Below are 12748 nucleotides of genomic sequence, written 5' to 3'. Positions count from 1 at the left end.
TTAATACCTACGGTCCTTCTGGCGAAAGTGCTGAAGTGGTCGGGCTCAGAGGGTTCCACTATCCCAGGCTGGAGAGGAGAGGGAGCCCCACGGGTGTCGATCCTCTTTGATCTTTCTGCGAAGAAGCGTCTCGTGCTATCCTTATAACAAAAAGCCATGACTGTTCTCACCGCCAGATACAAATCGTAACAACTGAGCGGATAAGCGATGCAATAAATCTCACATACCTAGGGCCATAAGACGCACACTGTTTTGTTAAGTATAAGTGAAAAGTTCTGGAGTGTGAGATGACCTAAGTCCTTCATGACTAGCCCCGTCCTCGTACCCCAACCCCAAAATGCATGCCACCTCCCATGACCCTCAAAGAAGAGCGCCATCGGCGCCCTAAGGTGGCCTCTAAACGAATGCCTTCACTTGCCGATCAGAAAAGACGTGTGCGTCTTGTGCCTGCTCCCTGGATCCACCCCTGCATGACTTCTATGCCGCTTGGAAACTACGTTTATGAATTTTACAAGGATTAAAAGCGTATATAGCCTTCAATCATAATAAAGTGGGCTAATTTCGGCGAGAAAAAAATTCGGGAGTAGGTTGTCGGCCCTTCGGTTCGTCTCCCCCCCCCCCCACAATAATGTGCAAAAATTGACATACCTGGGGAACCCGCTGCATAGGATGCGGCGGGTTCTTCAGTTCCCCGGACTCAAGAGCATTTTCAATGGATTTGTCAAATATCGAAACAGTTCACTGGAAAGATTTGACAGCGGCTCAAATATGGCGCACTATTGAGGTTTTTCCGGCTATACTGTGCGCAAATAGCGTACTAGCGTGCTTGCGGGGGATTGCGTACGGGGTATCCGCATTTTTACGATAGGCAATCTGCTGAGCCTATGATTTTCCGGGAGGTCCGTTGTTGGACTTCGCAATTTTTGACCTGCCGGTTACCAGCCACCGAGATCGCTTGTACAATGGCATACTGAATCCGCAATGCGTATGCGTCACACATGCCATGTTCGAACTGTTTTGGCCGTCCAGGCGTCTTGCTTCCAGGCAGGTCCCTTAATGGACTGGGGACAGTTCAGCCGAAGTGTTGCCTCCTAATCAGTGAGAATGGATGCAAAAGTGACGAGAGACGTTTGTGAAATTTTGGGTGATCAAATTTGCTAGGAGGTCAGTTGTTGGACTTGGCAATTATGGACCAGCCTGCCCCCAGCCCCTTTTGTGCCTGGGTGTGCACTTTGCTGCGCATCGCCGAGCAGGCGCCCACCAACCCACTGACTGGTGGCTGCCCACCAACAGTTGGTAGACATTGTGAAAAGGAGGTGCATTAGTGGGCCTAACCTGAAGATATAGCCCTGGATTTCTTTGTGATACAGTAAATGGTACAGCTCTGATTGGTGGCTGAACATATCTCATTTCTTTGCACATGAACATTTCTGGTTTGCTGAGACTTATAGGTTCTTTTTCCTCTTAAACAGTTTACTCTAAGAATCAACCCACCCAAAGTTACATAGTTATGATATTTTATGGGAACTTGTATGTAACATAGGCTAGAGCAACTGCTGTTTTTAAGCAGGCATGCTGCTATATTGTTAAAATTGCAGGAAGTGGAGTGCCAAAGTTCATCTGAATCTGCATTCTTGTCAGTCCTGCAGCTATTACAAAATTGTGTGAAATCCCCAAAAAGACAGGTATTCACATCTTGTAACTGTTATGGAAGAATAACTGATGTATCCATATCTTGAAGCTGTGCAAACAAATCTTACCCAGGCATGAATTCTGTTACTTATAGTTATGGAGGTAAAACAGTCTCTGATGTCATCAAGCCCTGAAGCTACCAACCATTATGGTCCCATTAGTCACTCAACATGTATAATACTAGTGTCTGCTCTACCACAGTGTATATGAACCACATATGAAGTGCAGATATGTTTATGCTGATGGACTTGTTTCAGGTGTGGCACACTGCAACAGCTGGTGTGATTGTGTTGCTTTGTACCTTGCAGGGGATGAAAGACTGCATATGACATCATATTGCCTATTCTTTGTTTTACAAGATAACTTGAGAGTGGCTCCTCCCAGAACATAAAGTGACCATGGTATTTGACCATTATCGTTTAGAGGCTCTCCTTGCTGTTGGAGCTGCATCGTTGGTTGCTTATGTGATTTGGGGACCTAAAGCCACCAAATCAAGGAGTGCTAATGCTGCTGGTAAGTATTGTATTATGCTTTATTATATACATATATTCCCAAAGCAGGGTATGCAAGTTTAGATACACATATTGTTACTTGATTCTGACACATCTTCTATGTTTGTTGTATGAGAATCATGTTTGTCTAACCATTCATTTGGAAATGCATCTAGCCTTACCCCAACATTTTCTGAATAGATGTTTTTCAGGTACTAGGCTTTGCAGCATTGCAAAGCCAACTGGTGGATGTTAAGAGATGACATGCTTTTGGCATTTTACAGAATCATTGCTGTGCTGGCATAGCACCTAATTTCCTTGCTCTCAGCTGGCAAAAGGGCAGCTCAAACTTTGCATACATTCTAAAATGCTGCAAATCATGTACCTACCATGGAGCTGCCAAGTGTTGGTCAGATGAGGCTCTGTTGACCCAGCTGCATTTCACCCCAGGTGTGCTGGCTGGACTTCAGAATGTGGGCAACTCGTGCTTCTTGAATGCGGTGCTACAGGCTCTGTGCTCCAGCCCGGCGGTGATGAGGTGGCTGTCGCGGCCGGCCGGCGGCGCGCGACCCGCGCACGCCCGACTGCGGGCCGCCCTACTGGATGTCATACATGGTGGGCCCACTCCCCTGCATGCAAGCCTGGCACCAGTGCACTTGTGGGCCAGGCCGGCGGCGCGCGGCCCGCGCACGCTCGACTGTAGGCCGCCCTGCTGGGCGCTATTCACGGTGGGCCCGCCCCTCTGCACGCGGCCCTGGCACCCATTGACTTGTAGGCCGGCCGGCGGCGCGCGGCCCGCGCACGCTCGACTACGAGCTGCCCTACTGGACGTCATACATGGTGGGCCTGCCCCCATGCACGCGGCCCTGGCACCCAGTGCACTTGTGGGCTAGCCGCACCGTCTATTGGTGGGGAACAACGTGATCGTGACTTGAAGGCTGTCCTTAAAGCAGCCTGCTGCCCGCAGCATAGCCCGTTGCCCATGACTAGTCACAAATTACCTGAAGGTTGTCAACAGTATACAGTTAAAGCTAGTTATTATACTAGCACTGGTTTCATCATGTACGTTTCATAGTGCTGAGACTTCTAGCGTGAGCTGACCCGTGTCTGCGTATTAGTTTTGCTGGCAGCTGTCACGCTCGTCACCAGTTTGCGGAGGCCGGCGCGCCGGCTGCTGTCCCAGCGCTAACACAGGCCTGCCTCGTCCGGCAGTGGTGAACCGGACGCACGGCGAGCTGCGCGCCGACCCGTTCACCCCGGCCGGCGTGCTCGCCTGCCTCTCCTCGCTCGGCTGGCTCATCCACAGCGAGGAGCAGGACACACACGAAATGTTCTACGTGCTGATCAGCACGCTGCAGGAGGAGCCGGCTGCGCCGCCGCCACTCTCCGCCGACAGCCTGCGCGCGCCTGGCGCTGAGGGCGCCACCGGCCGGGGTGGGGCGGACGACGGCGCCGGCGCCTGGAGCCAGGGCGCCGGTGGCAGACGACGTCTGCCCAGACGGGGGCTGGTGCTCAGGTGGCGCCACCGTCGAGCGGTGTAAACATGACTTCGCGGACGGTTCTGTTGCCAACGGTGTCACTGACGCTCATACGGTGTCACTAGACACCAATGGAAACGCTGTCTTATCAGGAGGCTCGCCTGCTTCCAATGGTGTAAACGGTGACGCGTCGGTGAGAAGTGGAGCTGCAGGCAGTGACGGGCCTGCGAACGAACAGGCCGGGTCCGACGGCAACGGCGGCGGTGCAGTCAAGGACCTGGGTGGCGCCGGTGACGTTGACCGCGGGCGGGAGACGAGGCTCTCCAACGGCGCAGGCCATCGGCCGCTCGGCGAAACTCCGGACTGGCCCGCTGTGGGGAGCTGCGGGACAGAGGCCGCTCCCGCCGCCGCCGTCCCGCCCACGGCGGCCGCCACGGAGCCCCGCGGCGAGGAGACCGGTTCGGAGACGGCCGTCGTCGCATCGAGGGCGCGCCTCGCCAGTGAGCAGGCGCCGGCCGGGCCGGGGCCACGCCAGCGCTCCGGCCTCATCCACCGCGTGCGGGGCGCGGCCGGGCCGGCCTGGCGCGCCGGCGGGCCCGGGCTGCCGCGCTCGCCCTTCCACGGCACCCTCTCCACGCAGCTGACATGCCAGGCGTGCGGCCACAAGGTGAGCGCCGGCCCGTCGCGGTCGCAGAGAGGGAGCGGCGGCTGGGGCGGGGCGATTTCTAGCGCACGCCCTGTGGCGGCTCGTGTGTTGACTGAGAGATGCGTTCAGAAAGTGAGAAGAACGACACTGGAGCTGCGGCCCAATGCTGGATGACGTCATCTGATGGTCGCATAAGGCTTTGGAACGAGCGGCGTTTAGTCGGCTGGGTGTTTACAGGTTACAGAACTTTCCATATTATATGACGGCGATTCCACGTGTCGACTCCCTAAGCAAGCCATTATGAGATGGCGGAACAGTGCAGCTAGCCATGGCCCAGTGTAGACGCCGATCTCACCGGTATGGGATGCGAGCCTTGCACGACTTGTGCGGGCGGTGTTGGTGAAGGTCTGTAGCCCCCGTCACCGTCACCAGCGCCCTGTGGCAGCACGCAGCCGCGTGAATTGATAGTCGAGATGCGGTGCCCCGAGGATGATTTGGCTTGAATGCGTCATGAGTGGGAAGTTTGTGAACCTGAACGCAATTTATCGTTTTGACCTACCTAAAAGGAGGTCCTTATTATTATTCTATATTATTCTATGGTGCACGTTACCAAAGTTTCACATCAAATGTCTTTCAGATGATCAGTTCTAGAACGATTTCCTTATATTTTGTCACTAGCAGTCGTGGCCGAACCTCATAGAAGTCGTTTGAGCCGAAGACCAGATATCCTCCCTCCAAACAAAGCGTTCTTGGTAGGTTCTTGTGCTTTTCGTCTGTTTGTTTGTTTTTTGTTTTTTTTTACTCCAGCCCAATATGGTGGGTGACCGCGCGATCATTGGGAGGGGAGGGGTGTTACCGCCCTAAGAGGCGTGAAGCTCCAATTATTGATGTCAGTAGTGGCAATGACATGATGTTGGGATGTGAAACACCACCCATACTCGCTGCAGTGGTGGTATGTAAGGCTGCTAGGGTGCAGTTATCGCCACGCCGCCAGGAGGAAGGGGTGTGGGGGTCGTGCCTGCTCTCGGCGACTGCCGGGAGCGGACTGGGCTCTGGCCCGGCTGGGACGAGCACGTGACCCGTTCTTACGCTGGAAATTGCTGCTGAGATGTGTGCCGAACAATCCACGATAACGGGGAGGCAATGGCTCATCGTGGTCCGTTCGCATCATGTCCAGTACTTTGAGGCCATTTCGGGCCACTCTTCACTTTGTTGTTGCTAGCCGTGTTTACCTACCACCACCTTCATCATCTCTGGCACCGGAACACTGTGAAATACTTTGCTATCGCCGTATGCTTTCAGCTGGTTTGCGCCGCGCTCGCATTCCAGTGCTTTCTGTACATTTTGCTCAGCGTCACTCGAATCGCACCGGTGCATCAGCGTAACTTCAGAATGTGGCATAACTTTAACGGCCGCAGGCGGCTTTTACGACGCGTCAAAGTGCCTGGCCCGACACGTCACTTCTTTTAAATGGCAATGCCAACCCACATCCATCTAACAAGCTGCGAAACAGAGCGTTTGGGTATTTGCCCCGCTGCGGTGCGCTGAGTTTCCAGGTAATCGGCCGCCGTGTCGTGCCGTCATTCGACCACCTTTCCTGTGGCAGCGCGTGATGAGCGCGCGCCTCGGCTATGCACTCACAGCGCGGAGGGCTCAAACGAAGGCAATAGTGGAGTGTGTTAGGGTCTCCAGTCCCTTCAGCCCCCAGTCCCTGCCCCAGCCACTTCTGCCCTGTTCGGCGTTGGGCATGAGATCCTCTCTCGCCCCACCTGTGCCGTGTATGATGTGGGATGGGGCCCATCCCCCACCCCATCCGTGCCGTGTGAGGCGACGTTTGCCGGGCTCCACTGGCTGCTAACATGACCCTTACACCACATGCGTCTTGTGTGTTGTGGGTGTCGGTGGGACATCAGGGCGCAGGTGCGCGCGGCGGACGAAGCGGATTGCTCCGTCCGCCTCTTGAACAGCTCCGTCCAGGACAGCGTGGCGTGGACGGCTAACACCATGCCTTGTGGCGGGCCGCAGTGCGCCGTGCGCTGGGAGAGCTTCGAGAGCCTGTCGCTGCCGCTGCCGGCGGCGCCGCGGCCGCAGCCGCTCAGCCTGCCGGCGCTGCTGGGCCAGTTCAGCGCCCGCGAGACCGTGCACGACGTCACCTGCGACGCCTGTCAACAGCGCGGCCGCTTCTCCAAGCGCACCCTGGTCGCCAAGGTAACCAGCCAGCTGCTGGCGACCGTGCCGAGCCACCCAGCCCGGGGAGGAGCCTGGCGGCCGTGCCCCTCGCTGTGCTGCCGTCGGCTGCGGCTGAAGTTCGCGTGCTGGGGAACGAGACGCACATGTAGTCTGCTGAGGTGGGCGGAATGCGCTTCCGTGGAATCGTATCGTATCGGGTGGTCTAAAACGTCATGTAAAGGGGTGGAGAGCATTGTTTTTTTGTCCCATGAAGAAGTGCCAACTAAAGGCTATTTTCTGACTGCTGATCGCCATCCATCGATGTTGTTCCCCACACTTGTCGTTACAGCAGGATTTTCTCACGTGAAGCATGGTCCCTACCGTATTGCATGCCCATCCGTTAGAGTCTTGTGTTGTTTCTGTTCCCGTTTAAGATTGGGCCCTACAGTAGTCCATGCCCGCCAGGCACCTGTAGAGTTTGTATCTTGTGTTGGTGGTGGTTGAACCAGGTCTGGAAAGTGTGCGCTTGGCTGAAGTTTTTTCGCTCCAGAGTGTATATCATTTTTTATCGCAGCAACTGTACTCGCCTATCTGTCTGGTGCCTGAGCGTGATAACACAGGAAATACCGTGCGTGAACTGTGCTCAGCGTGGGAATTGGGTGTTCTTTTAGCCATCTTGAGCATAGCAACGCACGAAACGGGTGTTCGTGTTTAGAAAAGGAGAACAAGCGCGTTTAGCATTGCATCCGATTTGCGGTCTAGAATGTCGGGTTTGACCCATCGCATACGATATTACGCTTGCGTTGTCACGAAACTACGTAACAGGTTAGGACGCTTGGAGGCGGCTGACGTCAGCGATGACGTCACCAGACAGCCATAGTCATCTCCTTACCGAACTAGGTCGGAGGAGAAGGCTCGTGTCAAGCTTAACGCTGTAGGGACACTTGTATGGGTGCGTAAAGTAATCTGCCGCCTCGAATATTGGGTGAAACCTTTGCCAGGCCTCATCAAGTCTGACTCATCCGTATGCTCATCCTCATCCTCATACCCTCATGCTCATCCTCATGCTGTTTTCCTTATCGCACAATGCATTGTGAGTCCTTGCGTCGTCCGGGACCTGTTCAGTGTCATTTGCTGTAAAAACCAAAATCGGCCCGTGCATCACGTGTACTTGTCTCCCCTAATCCGATTATCAATAAATCCCATAATCCGGTCCGATCTGATTCGGTAATCCGATCAAAGCGGACGCTCTGCCGGCTGTGACGTCCATCACACGCGTGTCAGCGCTGCCGGCCGCTGTCGCCGCCGCTCCCGACAGCGGCCGGTATCGACGGACGGTGATCTGCTGAGACGCCGCTATGGCTTAGGCGGATCGAAGCGCTTTTATTTAGCGAGCTTTCAGCGGGCCATGTTTTTCGCCGGCTAACGTTGTCTGAGAGAAAAAAGCCGGCAACCTCGATCTCGGACATCTGTGCGCGCGACGGGATTTGTTTTCGTCGGTCGTCTCGCTGCCGGCCTCCTGTCGCCTGTCGGGTAAAGAACCGCTCGTAAAACCTTTCGATAGACCCCGCTAAGCCGGTAAAAGCGCTGACCTTCCTACCGTACGCCGGTTACACGGCGCTCTCATGCGATGATACAGCGCTGTCCGGAACGGCTAATAAATAGAATGAGAGAACATAACTGAAAAGCCAGGTCTGCCTCTTAGCTTGTTACTTAGCTTGTGACCGTCACGAGCCGCGGGCTGTTGATATGCAGGTTATGATCATTTTGATAGGCAGAGCTCGAACTTTGTGAGCTGGTGAACTCGTGTGCTCTAAAAGACCGGAACGCGATGGCCATCCGAGGCCCGCCCCACCGGGTGCCGCTGCGTCGCCGGTCAGCTGCGCGAGCCTGACTACGTTGAACGCCCGTGGTGCCCGCGGGCCACCGCTGCTAGCGTCCGGCGCTAGCGCTGCTGCACTAGACCCTACACTTGCACTGAAGCACTGGACACATGCACGGGCGTAGCACCACAGTACCGTGCTCTGTCGCGAGCACTTCAGCACCGTACCCTGACGAGGGCACTTCATTACCGTACTCTGACGCGAGCACCGTAGTACCGTGCCCTGACGCGGGCACTTCAGCACCGTGCTGTGACGCGAGCACCATAGTACTGTGTTCTGACGCGGGCACTTCAGTGCCGTGCCCTGACGCGGGCACTCCAGCACTCCAGCACCGTGCCCTGACGCGGGCGCTTCAGTACCGTGCTCTGACGCGAGCACCATAGTACCGTGCCCTGACGCGGGCACTTCACTACCGTGCTCTGACGCGAGCACCACAGCAGCGTGCTCTGACACGAGCACCATAGTACCGTGTCCTGACGCGGGCACTTCAGTACCGTGCCCTGACGCGAGCACCATAGTACCGTGCCCTGACGCGGGCACTTCAGTGCCGTGCTCTGGCGCGGGCACCTCAGTACCGTGCCCGAACGCGGATACTCCAGTATCGTGCCCTGACACGGGCATTCCAGCACTCCGGCACCGCGCCCTGACACGGGCACTTTAGTACCGTGCCCTGATGCACATACTCACCTGGCACGGACACACACCTGACACGGACACTCCCTGACGCGGACGCACCTGACACGGACACACCTGACACGGACATACCTGACGCGGGCACACGCTTGACACGGGCACAAACATCAGACAATGATACACCCAGCCGTATCACTAACACCGCATCACAGTTCTGTGACTACAACGCCCTGGTTTCAGCCATAACACAGGGCACGTGTGCTTTGGTGCTACGCTGATGGAAGATGGTGTGCGGTGTCTTGCTGGCACCTGCTGGCCGGCTCCACTCGCGGAAGATGGTGTGCGGTGTCCTGTTGGCTCCCAGCTGGCCGGCTCCACTCGCGGGGGATGGTATGCGGTGTCCTTGTGACCCCCTGCTGGCCGGTTCCGCTCGCTGAGGATGGTATGCGGTGTGCTGTTGGCTCCCTGCTAGCCGGCTCCACTCGCGGAGGATGGTATGCGATATCCTGCTGGGGCCTGCGGGCCGGCTCGCTCGCTGAGGATAGTATGCGGTGTCCTGCTGGAGCCTGCTGGCCGGTTCCACTCGCTCACTTGTCAGGGCTTGATCACTGCGCGACGTGAGCTACTTCTGTGATGAATGGCGGCGTTACCCGCCATTTCAGTCGGGGCGTGGGGCGCGGCAAAGCTGTGGATACACTGCTGTCTGGCCCTTTGCACATTTGGGCTGTCGGTTTACCATTCGACCCGTGACCTACAGTGACCTCTCGCCCCTGCCCTGTGCCCCGCCCATTGGCCTATCACCATCCTGATTCGTTTGAACTAACCGCCCAGCGCAGCCTTACTTTCGTCTGTTAGCCGGCGGCGGCAAAACAAATGTCATGCATCGCCGGAATTCAATCTCCTGAAACGGCTGGGCGTCGGGGCTGCCGGCCTTTTCATTAGGTGAAATCGTCCGATTACTTAGAAATTGGTGAGTGGGCTTCGACTGCAGTTGTGTGAAAGGCCCTGCTGTTCGTGTTTGATTAAACGGTGCAGGGGAGGAAAAGCAAAGCACGTCGGCGTTTGACGCCTGAAGAAAGGGTGAAAGGTTGGGTCTTCGACATTAGCGGCAGCAAATCGTAATCATCCACCCACAGTATACCGGGAGGAAGCCGATCCGTTTGCGATTTAAGGACATTTTGTGTTTTAAGTGCCACACGTCTAGCGGACCCGTTGGAGGACATCGTCATACGGCTTCACGTGGAGTGGTCTGATGACCATGGTGTCAACCAGTTCCTGATTGCCACTGGTTCCTTCGCAACCACAAGGAGCGGGCTTTGGTGCCGCTCTGTTCCCTCACAAACACCAGACGCTGGTTCCTAGTTGCTACCTATTCGTTTGACCACACCAGACTGGTTTCTGGTTTGAACTTTTTCCTTCAAAAAGCCAGGACCTGGTTGCTGGTTGCTGTTGGGTCTGCGTAAACACCACATCCTGGTTTCTGATTCAGATTGGTTCGCTCACAAAACACTAGATCACCGCCCTGCTTCTCAGTGGCTCATTCACAACCGCCAGCCCTAGTTACCATATGGTGATCGCCTACCATTCACGTCATGTGGACTGAAATGGAAAATAATCCTGCACACGTTCTGTGACATTCCTCGTGAAACGTGCATCTACCGTGTGGATGCGTACCGCTCACAGACCAATTCCACGCTAATCTTGGAACCTGAACCTTGCTTTTTCACCAAACTTCCTTGACTTGACTTCCTTCATGCTGGATCTTGGGTCTTGCTGTACATCTGGGCATGATTCCAAGCTGAGCCCTGGTTCTTGCTCGATCCCTGTGCATGTTCCAGGCCGGGTCTCGGTTCGTGGCGGATCTCTCTGCCTAATGTCAAGCCAGATCTCGGTTCTTGCCTGATCTCTCGGCTTAATGTCAAGATGGATCATTTTTCTTGCTGGTTTCTTGCTGGTTTCTCCATAATTCATCATGGTTCTCGCTTGGTCTCTGGCTTAGTTAGAGGTCAATTTCTGGGTTCCTTCTTGTTTCGGAATTAGGGACCGGGATTCGTTTCCGGGGAGACATGCTGGGAACCAGACACATATCTGGCTCAGATCATTATTTAATGAACCTCTGTCGCGTTTGGCACCGGTGAGTGTCTGGAGAAATAGCTCTCGCAATGGTGCGTTGCGCTTCCTTGCAACCTGAACTGCCTGAGGGACTTATGTGAGGGAAATCTAACCCGCAGACATTGGTCCTCGGGGACAAATTATATGCCGTGGGATAAGCGCAAGTTGTAGTTCGCGCAATTTAAATTACGTCAATCGCGGTAACCTGAAAAACGAGAAGTAATGTTCTCTACCATTTTTTGAACAAGGAGTCTCTTGGGCCCCTGGTGGATGGACCAAACGTCCCATTTCTGCAAAGACTGCAAACTTCACTTCATTGGCACTGGCTGCGTGACGTCTGCAGCGCCCATCCAGACAACATCAGCTGTCGTGACGCATGTGCATATTCGTTGCTGCACCATGTGCGTCTGGAGCATACGTGGCGAACTCGTCGCAGCGATTTCCTTTGTCGCCCTTGACGTCCGTGCCTCGTTGCAGCTGCCGTCCGCCCTCTGCCTCCACCTGCCACGCACCACGTGGGAACAGAGCGGCCAGGCGGCCAAGCGCGGCGACCACGTGGCGTTTTTCGAGACGCTCAACATGTTCCCGTATACGTACGCGGCCAGCGGCCAGGTGAGTGCGCCGCCGGGGGCCGGGCTGAGCTAGCCCGCTCTATACAGTCACGACCCCGCGCTCCAGGCGGGTGCGTGGCCGGGGGCCGGGCTGAGCTAGCCCGCTCTATACAGTCACGACCCCGCGCTCCAGGCGGGTGCGTGGCCGGGGGCCGGGCTGAGCTAGCCCGCTCTATACAGTCACGACCCCGCGCTCCAGGCGGTTGCGTGGCCGGGGGCCGGGCTGAGCTAGCCCGCTCTATACAGTCACGACCCCGCGCTCCAGGCGGGTGCGTGGCCGGGGGCCGGGCTGAGCTAGCCCGCTCTATACAGTCACGACCCCGCGCTCCAGGCGGGTGCGTGGCCGGGGGCCGGGCTGAGCCAGCCCGCTGCAGCCACGACCCCGCGCTCCATTGCGGTCTCTGTTCGGTTGCGGCGCCCAGCCCCTATTGTCAGAGACGGCATTGTGTATGGCTCCTCTGAACTCGAATGGGAATCCCGTGTACTGCGCGGCTTTCACGTAAGTTCCTGTTTGCACATTGCTTGAGTGGTCTGTATCTATCATTCGCCGTCTGTCACCCACGTCGTCAATACCACAACCAAGTTGGTGTCTGAAGTAGATCATCCGTTTACCCACTATCGCTTCTTCAAAGTATTTCCCCTTCAGTGGACAACTATTTCAGTTGTCTCAAAATACTGAAAACTGTTACTATCTGAACTGTATGAAGAAGTGTCCGCTGTCTGCCACCGACGTCGTTAATACATCACCAAGTCCATCGCTCAATTCGGTCATCATTTAACCAGATATCACCGCTTTTCTATATGTTTGCCTTTCAGCGGTCAGTTTTCTTTTTTGTACAAGGGAGAATTCGGCATCCTTTCTGCCAATCCCCACCCGTATCACGTCGCCCTGCCGTCGTTCCATCGCCAGCAGTCGGGCAGGCCGAACATACGTGTCTGGGCTGTGCGTCGAGCTATTGGTGCCCGGCCGGCAGGCGGGTGCGGGCCGAATATACCGTGTCAGGGCTGTGTGTCGAGCTATTGGTGCCCGGCC

At 55.9% G+C, this 12748-nt stretch overlaps 1 protein-coding gene across 1 annotated transcript in view; it reads left to right on the top strand.

Moving 5' to 3' along the window:
• Positions 1-1004: 1004 nt before the first annotated feature.
• Positions 1005-12748, top strand: part of Usp30 (ubiquitin specific protease 30) — a 15335-nt gene continuing 3591 nt past the window's right edge. The window contains exons 1-6 of the mRNA XM_037235112.1: positions 1005-1164; positions 2001-2205; positions 2634-2798; positions 3396-3718; positions 6393-6515; positions 11582-11716. Of these exons, the coding sequence (XP_037091007.1) occupies positions 2091-2205; positions 2634-2798; positions 3396-3718; positions 6393-6515; positions 11582-11716 (861 nt within the window). The 5' untranslated portion in view covers positions 1005-1164; positions 2001-2090. The remainder of the gene's footprint in view (positions 1165-2000; positions 2206-2633; positions 2799-3395; positions 3719-6392; positions 6516-11581; positions 11717-12748) is intronic.

This window comes from Pollicipes pollicipes, unplaced genomic scaffold (assembly GCF_011947565.3).
Source record: "Pollicipes pollicipes isolate AB1234 unplaced genomic scaffold, Ppol_2.1 Scaffold_7261;HRSCAF=8764_pilon_pilon_pilon, whole genome shotgun sequence".
Taxonomy (NCBI): domain Eukaryota; kingdom Metazoa; phylum Arthropoda; class Thecostraca; order Pollicipedomorpha; family Pollicipedidae; genus Pollicipes; species Pollicipes pollicipes.
The sequence above is the reverse complement of the archived record's forward strand: the minus strand, read 5'-3'. Positions and strand labels throughout refer to the sequence as shown.